Source organism: Fusarium musae, chromosome 11 (assembly GCF_019915245.1).
Source record: "Fusarium musae strain F31 chromosome 11, whole genome shotgun sequence".
Lineage (NCBI taxonomy): Eukaryota > Fungi > Ascomycota > Sordariomycetes > Hypocreales > Nectriaceae > Fusarium > Fusarium musae.
Window position 1 is genome coordinate 1,291,192 of NC_058397.1, and position 13,349 is coordinate 1,304,540.

Here is a 13,349-nt window from a genome sequence, read left to right on the forward strand (position 1 = left end):
CAAGTCCTTGCTGGCAGCATTCATTCTACAGGAAGGCCGCTCTGAATTGGTTCATACAAGTGCCTAACAATGGTTTAGCCTTATTTTCACTACAACGTTTCGGAATTTACGCGCAAGTAGGGTTGTAGGTCATGGTGTACTCGCTGAGTCGGATATTTCGGACCAAGGAGACTCTCAACATGAGGCTGTAACCCATATACAGAAGACTCATAACTCCTCAATCAGGCATTCCAGTGAAATATTTCATCAAGGACCGTTCATAATCTGTCGGCGTTTGATTTAAGATATCTCAACAAATCGAGTTTTGCAGCTAGGTGCCTTTGTAAAACACAATACCAGAGAACGATATAAACAATTTACTTCGCCTCAGTGTTTCTGAGCATCACCGCGTAGTGGCCTGACGAAATACTTAAAAATGATAATCCCAAGACCCAATCAAGGTACGTCCCGAATCCGAACTTGCAGAATGATCTCAGCCAGAGGGTGACGCGTCTCGCTTCAGCCCATACATCATTGTGACGGTTGAGTGGGTGGGTGAAGCAACATAACGAGGCGCAAAGAACTGGCCATGCTTGGTCGTCGCTTAGGCAGTCATCCTTCTGCTGCCGCCAAGGCCTTAACGAAGAGTCCAGGCCTGATAGCATGTCGCAGTATTGACGTATGCATCACCGCCTCATCATATCTGTGACAATCGATACAGTACGTAGAAGTTTGAGCTCGGCCAGAATGCATGATAAATAGAGTTCGCCATAGGGCTGATTTACATGCTAGAAGAGACGAAAAAGGGTGGATGATCACCTTGGCAAATCTACAATTCCATGTTGACAATCTCCACAGATTCATCTGGTGGTGCGTGAGCAGACTTGGCGCTGCAACTGTGCGAAGGATGATATGATACAGTATCAATATGGCAACCATCCGCGTGAGCATTTGTTGTTCATGCACTGTATTACCCAGGCCTTCTCCGCATCTCAAATCTAGAACGCTCTGTGCCACGACTTCGCGCTCAATTGACAGATTCTGTGTCTGAATATCACGAACATTGTGTCTGATCCGAGATGAGAGGCCCCCCACGTGTTTTAATCGCCGATGTCTGAGACGCAACGCGCAAACAAGTTTTAAAAAGAACTCACTGATCAACAAGCTCATGTCCTGAACCTGTTCTCTCACTGGGTGCGGTACCAGCGGCAGTGGAGAGCTCTGGAGGAAACCAACCAATTGTGGCGCAGTCCATGGCGCATTGACCAACAGGATGTCAGGGAATCGAAGCTTCCATTGAAAAATAACTCTAGATTTAGTGGCCCTGACCCCTGCTAGGCCCTGTAGACTACTGCACAGTAACCCCCCTCCCCTTTAACCAGAAGAAAAAAAAGTCTGTTGAAATCGTGGGTTCCCTTCTTATGCTTGTTTTAGGGGGGGACTCGCCTGCAGAAAAGTCCAATCATTCCATTCCATCGTGCCAAACACTGGTCATCACTTCGCCTCAACTTGTCTCCATCTTTCTTTTCCATCCGCTCTTTTACCGTCTTTTATTTCCTTCGTGGCGTTGTCTTTTTCTCTCCCTCCCTGCTTGCACTTCTAGCAACACCGCTACCTCAAACAAGCCGAGCCCGATTGCGGCCGCACGAATCGAGACACGTCTTCTTCTGTTCCTCGATGTGAGGCTTGAGCCTCCTCTGTCTCTCGTTCCAATTCTCTTCGCCAGCCGACGCGGCTCCTTCATTTCACGATGCGCGTTTCCAACATGCGCTTGCCTAACGGCTTGCGCAACCTCAGCGTGCGCCTCTCGAGCGTTCGCATTCCTCATCCTCACCCGCGGCGCATCATTCTCTACGTCACGACAACAGCCCTCCTCGTCGCCATGATCCTCACCTTCACCATGAGCGACAAGTTATTCGGCAATGGCCACTCGGGCTACGATCCTCTCCTCTCCCGAACCAACGATTACCGCCTCCTCACGAGTACACGGAATAACTTGGGTTTCTACAACTCTATAAATGTCAAGAAGACGGGCCAGAAGATTATGAATCCTACCCTTCTCGAATTGCCTAAGGGCAGCAAGCACGACTTCCTCGTCATTGCGCGCGCTCCGCACGTCGACCAAGATATCAAGGGCAAGAAATACAGACGAGCTCAGCAAGTCGCCACCTTCGTTAGCCTCACATGGGATGCATTCGGCCGGCCGGAGCTCACTGCGGACAACGATTGGCATAAGATGCTTGTGGAGGACTTTACAGAAGCTCAAGGCCCAGAGCATCACTGCAAGGCCCAGCCCGACATGGATAAATACATCGGTCCTGAGGACATGAAGCTCTTTTGGAGGAAGAATGGCACTCCCATGCTCATCTTCACCCATCAGGTCAATGACGAGAACCTCTGCGAGGGCATGTACATTATCGATGCACGTGCCGCTGTGCCCGAGCTCGTCAAGCAGATGGGTAAGCACGCGAAGGAACTCCCTGGCATCGAATTCGACAAGCCCGTCCTCCTTCGCCGCCAGCCCCCCGAGGGAGAAGAATCCGCCGCCCGATACCAACGCGAGAAGAATTGGGCTCCTGTCTACTCTCCCTTCAGCGCTGACGATGACGAGATGATGTTCATGGTAGAGCCCAGCCAGCTGTTCCGCTTCAACTCGACCGACGAGCCTGTCCAGGACATGGAAGCTGAGCTCGAATCGGCCGTAGAGGAACCTTTCCCTCCCGACAACGAGAAGAAGACATGGCACTCTGCTGCAAAGACCTGCATGAACGACGTCATGCTCACCGACAAGCGCGTGCATCAATCGACACCCATGCTCAGTCTCACTCTCTGCAATCGCGGTGCTTGCGAGCCGATGGAGAACAACACGGTCCTCATGGGCATGGTCCAGATGCGCTACGATCCTCCTCAATATACAAACACATGGTACGACCATCGAATAGTGGTCTATTCGCCCGTCGCACCATACCGGATGATGAGCGTCAGCAAGAAGCTCACCTACCACGGCGAGACCAACAGCAGGTATATCTGGACAGGAAGCATGGTGTACAACGGCGATCAACCGACGCAGAGAAGCCACGGATACTTGGACGACGAGATCTGGCTGAGCTTTGGCATTGGCGACTCGTCGCCTGGATGGTTGGACATTAAGGCAGAGGAGTTGGTGCTGGACCACTATTTCTGCCAGGGGGCGACACCAGGGTATCGGAACAGCATCAAAAAGCACGCGCAATGACGAGAACACGAACGAAAGAAACATTGTAATTGGTAATACGGATAGAGTGGCATCATTAATTTTTGCAGTTTGTATTACAGCACAGCATACACATCACCTGTGGATAATTCAGGATTACTTGGAGTTGCGGTAGAATAAGGAAGGGCATCTAGAGAATTGATTGAACTGAATTGAATTGGCATTGACTTGACTGATCTGATCTGATCATGATTATGATCCTGGTGTTGCGTGAAACGATGGAGGTTGCGAGCCCCGCAGTCCAATTCATTGCTTAATTTCCAGTGAGGGCTTGGCAGGGGATGATGAAATGGATGCTCTCGCGGTGTTGGATTGGAAGGACGTGTCTAAAAACTTGGCAGCTGGTGGCCATTGGTGGGACCGTAATGAACTACAGGGGGCAAAACAGGGCGGCGGGGCGGAAAGGAGAGGGAGGGGAGCGGTATCAGCGTCGGGAGTCACCGTTAGCTGGCGTACCTTAGAGGTTAGGTAGTTCGTGATTTGGGGGCCGTAGGGTAGGGCTGAGAATGAAGATGGCCAAGATTAAGATCTTAGATCTGTACGTAACTTCAATTCAAGGCTCAATGGAAGAACTGCTGCAGTATACCGGCTTTGCACAAGGGTTATACGCTCTTATATTGTAAAGTCCATATGGGCTTTTTGTGCGACACGGCTATATATTTCTGTGGCCCCAGCTCGACCGTCACCCGATTAAGCATTTACCGCTGACTTAAATGTTAAACCCACTATACTTCAGACAACGCAAGGTAGCCACTCAATTCCTGCGAATCTGCCCATGCCTGCGGGCGCAAATCAACATCATGATGCTCTATTTCTCCTAACTGCGCAAGGCCAAGATGTCTGGTCATGAGCTGGCTATCACTGCGCCATCCTCAAACCAAGGATGATGACGACTCTTCTGTGGCGCAATCTTGGCAAATCCCATCTGACATGTCCCCTCATTTTGCCCTGAGCGCGTCGATGGACAGTCAGCTCGAGCAAGCCCAAACTCATCGTCATGGTCAATCGCGGAGGTCGCAGTAAAGCGTGTAGGACATGCAAGCGAAGACGCGTAAAATGCGGTACCGTCCATATGGATGTCGCTTTGAGAGACGCGCTCACTGACGCTCGTTGTAGATCAAAGCAAACCGCACTGTCAGCGATGTGAGAGAGCTGGGATAGCTTGTGAAGGCTACGTAACATACGGCGAGTTTGTTGACGAAACGACGCGATTCGCGAAGGATAAATCGCCTATGAAGGACAACCACCTTCTGGTTCAACTGGCCAGCCAGTCTCCTAAGGCCACTGAACAACAGATCTGGCGTCCGCAGCCACTGTTACTGGATCAAGATGCCGTAATTCATGCTCACCTACTATCGCGGATCGATGAAGTCACGCCCTTGATGGTCAATCTCGAATCCATCACGGTTTCAGATTCTACGCGAAGTCTTGCAGTGCGAGCATTAGCAGCAGTGTACTTCGGCAAAACAAACGGTGATAAGCGGATCTTTGACCTCGGAAGTAGAGAATACGTGAAGGCCTTGAACAGAGTGCAACACGATCTGGCAAGTTCGACTACTGTTCTAGAATGGAACACGCTTGCGAGCGTAATTTGTTTATGCATGTTTGAGAACATCGTCTTTACAGACAAGACGGGATGGCTGAAGCACTACGAGGGAATAACTCAGTTGGTAAGTTCTGCATGCACTACAAAGCCGGAGCCCATGCTAACTCTTGATTGGAGGTCAAGCTAAGAGGACCATGGAGACACCAGACAGTCCTGGAAAGAGAACTTCTTAGACAGTGCCGGTTCGAGATAGTATGAGCCGCTTCTCCCAAATTAAACCATCACTGACCGGCATAGATACTGTGCGCACTGATAAACAGAAAGCACTGCTATCTCACACTTCCAGAGTGGCAGACCGTCCTATGGCCGTCGACTGTACCCAAAACAGCTAGTGATACATTGCACGATATCTTTGCCCGCGTTCCCGGCCAGTTGCATGACATGGATCGGGTAGAAAGAGGTGAAGTTGACAACGAGTTCTTTGAAGAGCTGCGACAGCGAGTCGAGACTACATTATCGGATCTCGAAGACTGGGAGCAGTTTTATCAGCACCCTCGGCCTCTCACGGGCTCTCCCCTCTCTTCAACACAAGACATCACTTCGCACCCAGTCAGACACAAAGCCCTGCTGGCATTACAAAGAGCCATCATTCTTTGCATGACAGGCCTCTGTGCCTTCTTCAACATACCTCTAGTGGCCGAGATACCATCTATTCTCGAAGATCGAAAGGTAGTCAGGAAGGCAATCGCCACTGAGATATGTCAGCTAGCAGCATCGTGTCTTGGACACGAGTCTCATAGTACTGAGTCCTTGTTATTCATATTCCCGCTGCAAATAGCAAGCATGAACCTCGAAATGGGCAGTGTAGAGGAGAAGGGGGCCGAGGAGATCATGAACGGGGTCATTGCTGGGACGTATGGATTTGAGATTGGGAGAAGGCGAGAGTGGAAGACCTCGAGCATAATTCTAATCAAATAGTATGTACATCTATATGGCGATACGAAGAAAATAATCTAAAGAGTTCTAATCATGATCCATTCCAGTTTAGCTACCTTCTTCTCATCTTTCTCATCCTTCTTCTTAGCCTTCTTATTCACCTTGGTGATCGCCTTGCCATGCTTCTCCATCAATCTGACCCGATCCTTCTCAACCTCTTCCAAGTCCTTTCTTCGCCTTTTCTCAATCTCGCCCACCTTTTTCTCACTCGACTCCATAAGCTTCTCCTCTGCTTTAATATTGATCTCCGCGATCCTATCCTCTAACCTTGCGATCTTGGCCTCGATCTCAATCCGGCTTTCAACATCGGAGTTATACTGCTCATCGACTGAATCAACAGAGCGATCAAATTTATCAGCTGCCTTTTCGCGCTTCTGAAGACGTTTTTCTTGCTTCTTGTGTTTCTTCTTCTCTTTGCCGGCTTGTTTGATAGCAGCTTGTTTTGCGCTGATGCGATCTAGCATATTAGAGTGTCTGACCGGTGGTTCAACGTCAAAAGACAAAACTTCAACATGCGATGATATTTCTTGTAGCCGTAGTAATGGGTCGAGACTCTTAGCCGTAGTGTTGAGTCTCTGCATCACTTCCTCATCCTTCATGGTCTTCATCACCAAACCCTTTGGCGCGAAGATATCGCGATTTACCCTCTCGAGCACTTTTCTCTCCCGGAAGTATGCGGTAGCAGCAGTTCCAGTGCCCGCAGCTAATCCAAGACCTAAAGAAACGCCTTGAGCGATTTCATTAGGCACAAAGCCGAGACCATCGCCTGCGACCTCCATTGCTTTGAAGGGCGCTGGTTCGGCGAGAGCGATGTTGAGAGCGTCGATGATGGCCATAAACTCTTTCGAAGAAATTCCATAGGAGTTTAGAATGGGAGGATAAGCTCGATGGTACGGCGGAGTTACTTCCAGTGACCCAGTGATTGAGGTTGAAGGGATGAGAATGGGGCGTGATGGAGATAGTGTTGGTCTTTCCAGGGGAGGCGAAGGGGGCAGTATTTGTGCAAGGTAAATACGATCGCTTGGCTGGTATATGTCATCGTGATGTGGAATTGTTTCAGCTGGTAATTCCATTGGTAAGGCCTGATGTTGATATCGAAGCTGATGGGGATCCATTCTGACTGAGAGCTAAAGATTGAGGGCGGCAAATAATTTAATATCTCTGAATTGGAGACTTAGAATTATTTGTCTGATGAAACTCATCTGGGTACAGCACTTGTTTTATACTTAACCCTCTGTTGCATGCTGGCCTTCTTACATGAGGTTATCTCCAATGGGGACCATTGATCGAGGTGGAGGCTGTCACAGAGCAGTGCCACTGAAATGATGCGCTAAACCGTGTTGGGTTCATTGCGCGAGCCGGACTGCGCCGTCTTACAGCATGCATCAACAGAAGGGCATTGATCGACTGTGAGCGGAAACCATTTGTTTTCCAGTTTCACACCTAGACCGTAACTCCATATCTAGGCTAACAAGCATGCTTCTTGGTGGTCGCTTGGAAGTCAGCCCGTCTAAGGTAACGGGCATGTTGACAAATGCTACGGCCTAACTATGTACCAGGATTGAACAAAGTTGCCAATGGAGTACTTTGAAACCACTGCTTTTGCCGCTCCCAGCCATTAACAATAAAGTTCGTCGAGATCTTTGCTGCATTAGAAATCTGTTCTCTGGTCCCTTTCACGGCATCTGATGGGGCACGACGATTATACCAACCCAGAAGCTGCATACCAGTGTGAATAGCCGTTCGGAAAGCGATTTCGTCGTCGATCTCCCCATAACCTTCAATGAACCCTCTTATCATCGCCAAAGCGATATTAGAGTTGTGGAAATGATACGCCTCATATAGATCACCTATCATATGTCCCAAGTCGTACGCCCGATGGCCAAATTGGCACAGTTCCCAGTCAATGAAGATGATGTCTGTAGCTGCATCAGAGCCAATTTGGGCCAGGGAAGAATTCGATAGTAGAACACTAGTTGGAAATCAGATTGACTCGAATGTCGGCTCCATGGGTCTCTGTAACTCACTTTCCCATCCAGCAATCTCCATGGATCATGCCTCGATCTGGTCCATCCTTGCCGCTGATCAAATCATGAAGCTCGAGTTCTGCCCGTTCTTTGACCCGTTCCAGAACCCCGAAGTTCTTTTCCCTGATGTCGTGGAAGTTCTTCAAGACGTCGGTGAATGCGCCGTAGGTGACCTTGTGCTTGAGTCTTTGCATGGGCCCGTTGCACCCAACCTTGCTTCGGAAGCCTGCTTGTTCAGGTTCTGAGGCCCATTCATGGAAGTGACGTAGCCAGTTTCCAACTTCTTGACTGGTGTAAAATGCCTGAGATTGCGTCCATAAGCCACTCAGCTCTGTTGAACGTACGATAGATGCTATGTCCGTCGAATGGCGGAAGTCTTGTTGTATCGCAATGCCTCTATGGGCATTGAGGGCTAGGAAATGCATAGCAGGGACCTTGACTTTCATGGTCACCAGCGATGACTGATTCAAGTACTCCAGTACGGTATTCTCGACAGACTGTATGGAGAACAATGTTAGTGGACAGCCATTGTCTGGCTTATGCACATCGATTCTTTGGCTTTGATGGGACAGGAGATCAGACGTGGACATACGCAGCGTGATAAGTCGAGCTTGAACTTAGCATTCCCTGGTACATGATCAAGTGAATATTTGACAATAACACTCTCCATATCTTGAGCGTCGCCTCTGGTGGGCATGGCATGCATAAGAATGCCTCGATAGACATAGTTGGCGCTGCCACCGCTCAAACGTATGAGAGATGAGCAGGCGAATGCCGTGTTCTCGAGCTGCTGAAGAAGGTCTTGCTCCTCCATGTTGTCGCGGGAAATTGAAGTCTTTTTGGGTAGCTTTGACTTGGGCCAGCTCAAGGTCAGTCTGTTTTCCCTCTACAACTGGTTGAGTCATACGTCGGTGTGTGATCCTGAGTCAGCGAATCAAGTCACTAGTAAGAGTAGTAAGATAGAACAAAATCAGTTACCTAATGTGCCCAACGTCATGTACTATGCTGTCGAACAACTTTGCATTCGTATTCATTCATGCCCCTAGTGTAAAGTATGAGAAACTCATCTTCAGACATATAACGTTCCAATTTTACCATCGTTTCCTGTCATCTCAGTGCTTGGACATATCCAGCTAGCGACCAGGCAGAGGAGCTGACTTTGCATCATTGATGTTGAAAGTCAAGTTAAACTTGTTCTCGCCACCGGCGTCCTTTATCCAGCTACCTACTATGTCTCTATAAGAGTTCTCTATGGTATAGGTAGGTCTCGAATATCCAATGTTTTTCTGAGGAATATCAGAAGACCCGTTGACGATGTTTCCAAAGCTTGGGGCACATGGCATGTTGAGGCCAGGATTCATCTTGTCCAGTTCACAAGTGCTGAACAGCCTCTGCCTCTGCATGTTGAGTTGAGCAGCGCCAGGTCCGGCAAGCTGAGCACGTAGAGATGCTTCAGTCGCAGCAGCGGATTACTTCTCATGAGATATAGCGACAAAGCTCGGGTACTGTATGCTCGATAGATGGTTAACATATTTTATGGGATATGAAGGTTAGATGGAACGGACCATTATCTTACGTTCACTGGAACCCACTTTCCGAAAGGTATGTTGTCTTTATCTTCGTCGGCCGCGTAACTTTCCATCGCTCTCTTGCTCAACTCTGCATACTCCGTATTTAATCTTGTGACTTTTGCGTGGATGTCGTTCATTCGTTTCTCGGCACCCAGATCCCGATTCTGCCCGAGTTTTACAGCCCCCAGAACTCTACAATTCATGTTAGGTATCATTGAGTTTAATATCGTGAAGCGTGTCTTACTCTTGAAGCCGTTGAGAGTACTTCTTGCCCCCAGCATCGAATACAGGAGCATCCAATTGCATGACAGCATTGCCAATGTCGTAATCCCCTTTGTTGGTGACTTGCTGAGAGATATTGGCACCAGCAGGAATGCCCATCATGCCAATGGGAGCAGCATAAAAGATCTCATTCTTTGAATCAAGATTGCTAAAGAACTTTGTCTGGAGTGCTTTGGTGTAGGCCTTCCAGAGATCTTCGTCTTGCTTGGAAAAGGCGCGGGGTCTGCCACGGCTGGGGCGAGGAAGAGAGGCATGGTTGGAGTAAAGAGGAGAAGATGATCACAAATATTTCGTGTTACTTTTGTACGGGTATCCTCGCTACCAAGTTCACAATGCAAGAAATAGCAAGGAGATGGGCTCTTCAACAACCTCGCGGCACCCAGGTTTTATATCTAAAAGATCAGACGATGCCTCATGGTCCATACCAATACAAGGCAATCTAGAACCAGCTGATCTGTCTTAGTTTACCAACCCAAATGTCCCAGCTATGGCATGTATTGAGCAGCTGAACCCCTCGATTGGGTTTCCAAGATCGTACACGAGCCCTTTTCGGCCGACTATTGAGAAAATAGCGATCTATCGGCAATAGTCAATGCGAAATGTTGACTTAGTGGCAAGCCTACTGGGTATTGTGCCTCTAAAATAACCAGCTGTGGACTCAGTCTGGAGCAACGCTGTCTAATTGGGTACTAGACTTCCAGTAGTGCACATATGGGAGCTGAGCCGGCGATTTTGATCTTGAGCTTAAGATAGACAGTACTTCCTCTAAGGCGGATCTTACGTATAAGAAGTACTTGTGATCATAGAAATCCACTAACCCGGATCAGGGACTTGCATCACACCAGCACCTCCAGATCGTTAGCTTACACTTCCACGCAAGCCGTAGTCGTTCTAGATTGATCAGAAGGTCATGAGTTCAGTTTCAGCTGTTGAGTCTACTTCTTCGAGGCGCGAAACGTTATCTATTTTGATAGTGCGTAATCCTTTCAAGGAGACAAGGTGAATATAGCCAAGTTCGGGGCAAGCTTCAGCTCTCAGCCAGCACGAGCACTCGATACACTTCAGGAAGAACTAAAGAACTAATTCATAATTATCGGTTTCCCATAATTTTCCATCAAGAGCTCATGAAAACGGGTGGAGACATCAAAGTTAGTCTCGCAACGAGCGCTTCCAGAACATATGGTGCTAACTGGCGAATACAGAGAAGGCCTGGATAAAATACAGTCAATTTGTCTGGTTCAGTTTCAAGATCAAGTTATATCAATTTGTCCGATAACTTCCAGACAAAAAAAGGTATCAAACACTTCTAGTTTCGTATGCGTTCCAGACTTGTATGTCATGGTGAAGAAGTCAGCGTTACCACCAAATGTTCATGTAACATGAGCTGCAGATCCCAGGTGAGTTTGCGCCAGGATTGAATATGATGGCTGGAGATAGGATAAGGACGACTGTATCCTTTGGTATTTGTGCTGACAGTACCCAGTTCTATATTGTGGCTTGGGCAATCCACAAAGATACAATATATTTTATGGGATCCAGAAAATAATACTAGAGAAGTTAACTGCAACTCCTGAAAACAGACCCTCAGGACCTGGCATTGATGACAGCACTGATGATAGAACTTGATACATGCTCACACGCCACCGTTTGCATGTGACTGTTGGATTGTACCATTAAACTCAAAAGCTTTGGATTTTACTTGTTGCTATTGATATGTGAACCAATAGCCGTATCAAAGACCTATCAGCTGCTCGTGAGTGCAGTCTGTAAACACCTCGGAATGGTCCCCCGGGGACTTTAATCTGCAATCCCCTCGACGAACTGAGACATGCATCTTGACCGCGATAACTTTCTCAGTTACGCAGTCGTTGGACAAGAGCACGGGTGATTATCAACAAAGTCTTGATGATGCTAACGATATCGAGCAGGTGGTTTGAACTTAAAGCTTTGATACCATACGTAACCTTTGTCAGCCTCAGGTAAATCAGCTACACATGGATCCATGATCCTAACACGGATCGTTACAAGGCTCGACAACAGTAATGATCATCATTCAAATTCTCTTCGTCGCTCAGGAAATAGCTTCTGAGGATATCCCAGCTGTAACCGAGAAGGTCGAGAAGTGTGGGTTCAGCCTCACCGTTATACCCGCCATGAATCAGGGATCTGCTTCTTTGTGGAGTCAATGCCAAAGTTTAAAGGATACCGCGGCAGTCAAATGCCGCTTGGCGCACGATGAATATGTTGCAGTTGGTACATACAGGGTTTTTGTTGATGTAACCATGAGGAGGGGGTTTATGTGTCCTGCCCCTTTTGGCCACGCATAAACAATGTTTTTGTAATCTTCGACTAAGCAAGATCGACGAGAATGAAACCTTATCGCAAGCAAATTACGACGAGGATTAGCTGTTATCATGATCGTGTTAGCTTATAGGCTAGAAAATCGGCCATCATTGACTACTGAACCTTTCGCTGTTACTAAATGGCGAACCTGGTAAGTCATGTTGAATGGGAATTTCCTTGCCTGGCAATAAATGCGATATGATTTCTGAACAGGCCTAAACAGGCTCAGCTGAAAGATGCAGGTCATTGCCTTATCTGATCCTCATTTGTCATAAAACATTTCCCAATCTCCACACGAAACATCTTCAACAACTCCCTGTCATATCTGACAACTTCATATGCCGAACCTCGGTTGCGAAACTGGGGAAGCCAGGGAGGTAGGGTAGCAGTTCTCCGCGTCACTGGTAGGGTGCAAGGTTTACGTTTACTATACGCGGTATTTATTTCTTGAAGATAACGAATTTGTCCCAATACGATTTCAAATTGGACCTGGCTAGAGGATCAATAGTGTCAATAGTTGGGCTCGATTCGTTCCGATTGGGTTTTCGTACGATGGAGCTAAAGGACCGAATGGTTCAACGTCCGTTGCCGCAAGCACGTACTGCAACGTATATTCTTGATCGTCCGTGTTAATAAATTGGCAACAGAACGGCGCCTCCGCGTGTCGATGCCGAGCATGGGCCTTGGAAATGATCGACAGGCCCCAGCCTGATCCTTGACGTCGGCCAACGTTGCTCCTGGGCATAGACATGGGCATATGTACTCGGAAGCTAAACTATTCTGGCTTGATACCTGATTTGCTTTTTGGGATCGATATCCTGCATTTGCTCTATAGACGAGAGCGAAAATGTGATATCAGGAATATCCTAGCCAACGATATGTACGTGCCGGAACATTAACTCCTGTCAAGACGCTACAAAGCTACCGAGTATTCTGTTAAACTCCGAAAGGTCAAACTCTGTTTCACGGCCGACACGCGTTTCCTTCCACGTCAGTGCACTTCAGACTTTTTCCAAGGCGCTCAGGTGGTCGGATTGGACTGTGTGACTGCGATATTGCCCCAAGCGCGCTCGCCCTGAAAAAGACGGCCCCTGTAAGCTGCCCAAAAGCTAGTGAACCTTCAGCACGAGCAGGGCAAGGGTGACATCTCAACACCCAAACCGTCGGTTGAGTCTCGACCCGGAACAATGAGCCAGTCACCACAGACCAAATCACGCGGCAATGGCAAGATCGGCACTAAGTGAACGGTGGAAATTTGAAACAATCTAGGCGAAAACACGATGGGAAAAAGGTCCCAAAGGCTCAAACTCGAGTTGGACAATAGAGTTTGAACTAAACGCCGGATCGCATCA

At 48.1% G+C, this 13,349-nt stretch overlaps 5 protein-coding genes across 5 annotated transcripts; 2 read left to right on the plus strand and 3 right to left on the minus strand.

Annotated features, from left to right (window-relative positions):
• Nucleotides 1-1,729: 1,729 nt before the first annotated feature.
• On the plus strand, nt 1,730-3,214 carry J7337_013525 (uncharacterized protein; the record flags this gene model as incomplete). The annotated part of the gene is made up of 1 exon (XM_044831014.1): nt 1,730-3,214. One exon carries the CDS (start codon nt 1,730-1,732, stop codon nt 3,212-3,214), a length of 1,485 nt encoding a protein of 494 aa, XP_044674289.1.
• Nucleotides 3,215-4,464: 1,250 nt separating this feature from the next.
• Nucleotides 4,465-5,756, plus strand: J7337_013526 (uncharacterized protein; the record flags this gene model as incomplete). The annotated part of the gene is made up of 2 exons (XM_044831015.1): nt 4,465-4,902; nt 5,103-5,756. 2 exons carry the CDS (start codon nt 4,465-4,467, stop codon nt 5,754-5,756), a joined length of 1,092 nt encoding a protein of 363 aa, XP_044674290.1.
• Nucleotides 5,757-5,791: 35 nt separating this feature from the next.
• J7337_013527 (uncharacterized protein) lies at nt 5,792-6,847 on the minus strand (the record flags this gene model as incomplete). The annotated part of the gene is made up of 1 exon (XM_044831016.1): nt 5,792-6,847. One exon carries the CDS (start codon nt 6,845-6,847, stop codon nt 5,792-5,794), a length of 1,056 nt encoding a protein of 351 aa, XP_044674291.1.
• A 475-nt stretch (nt 6,848-7,322) lies between these two features.
• Nucleotides 7,323-8,615, minus strand: J7337_013528 (uncharacterized protein; the record flags this gene model as incomplete). Its single annotated transcript, XM_044831017.1, has 4 exons — nt 7,323-7,746; nt 7,802-8,103; nt 8,146-8,298; nt 8,394-8,615. The coding sequence occupies 4 exons, from the start codon at nt 8,613-8,615 to the stop codon at nt 7,323-7,325; spliced, it is 1,101 nt and encodes a 366-aa protein (XP_044674292.1).
• A 655-nt stretch (nt 8,616-9,270) lies between these two features.
• J7337_013529 (uncharacterized protein) lies at nt 9,271-9,753 on the minus strand (the record flags this gene model as incomplete). Its single annotated transcript, XM_044831018.1, has 3 exons — nt 9,271-9,306; nt 9,378-9,564; nt 9,617-9,753. 3 exons carry the CDS (start codon nt 9,751-9,753, stop codon nt 9,271-9,273), a joined length of 360 nt encoding a protein of 119 aa, XP_044674293.1.
• Nucleotides 9,754-13,349: the final 3,596 nt, after the last annotated feature.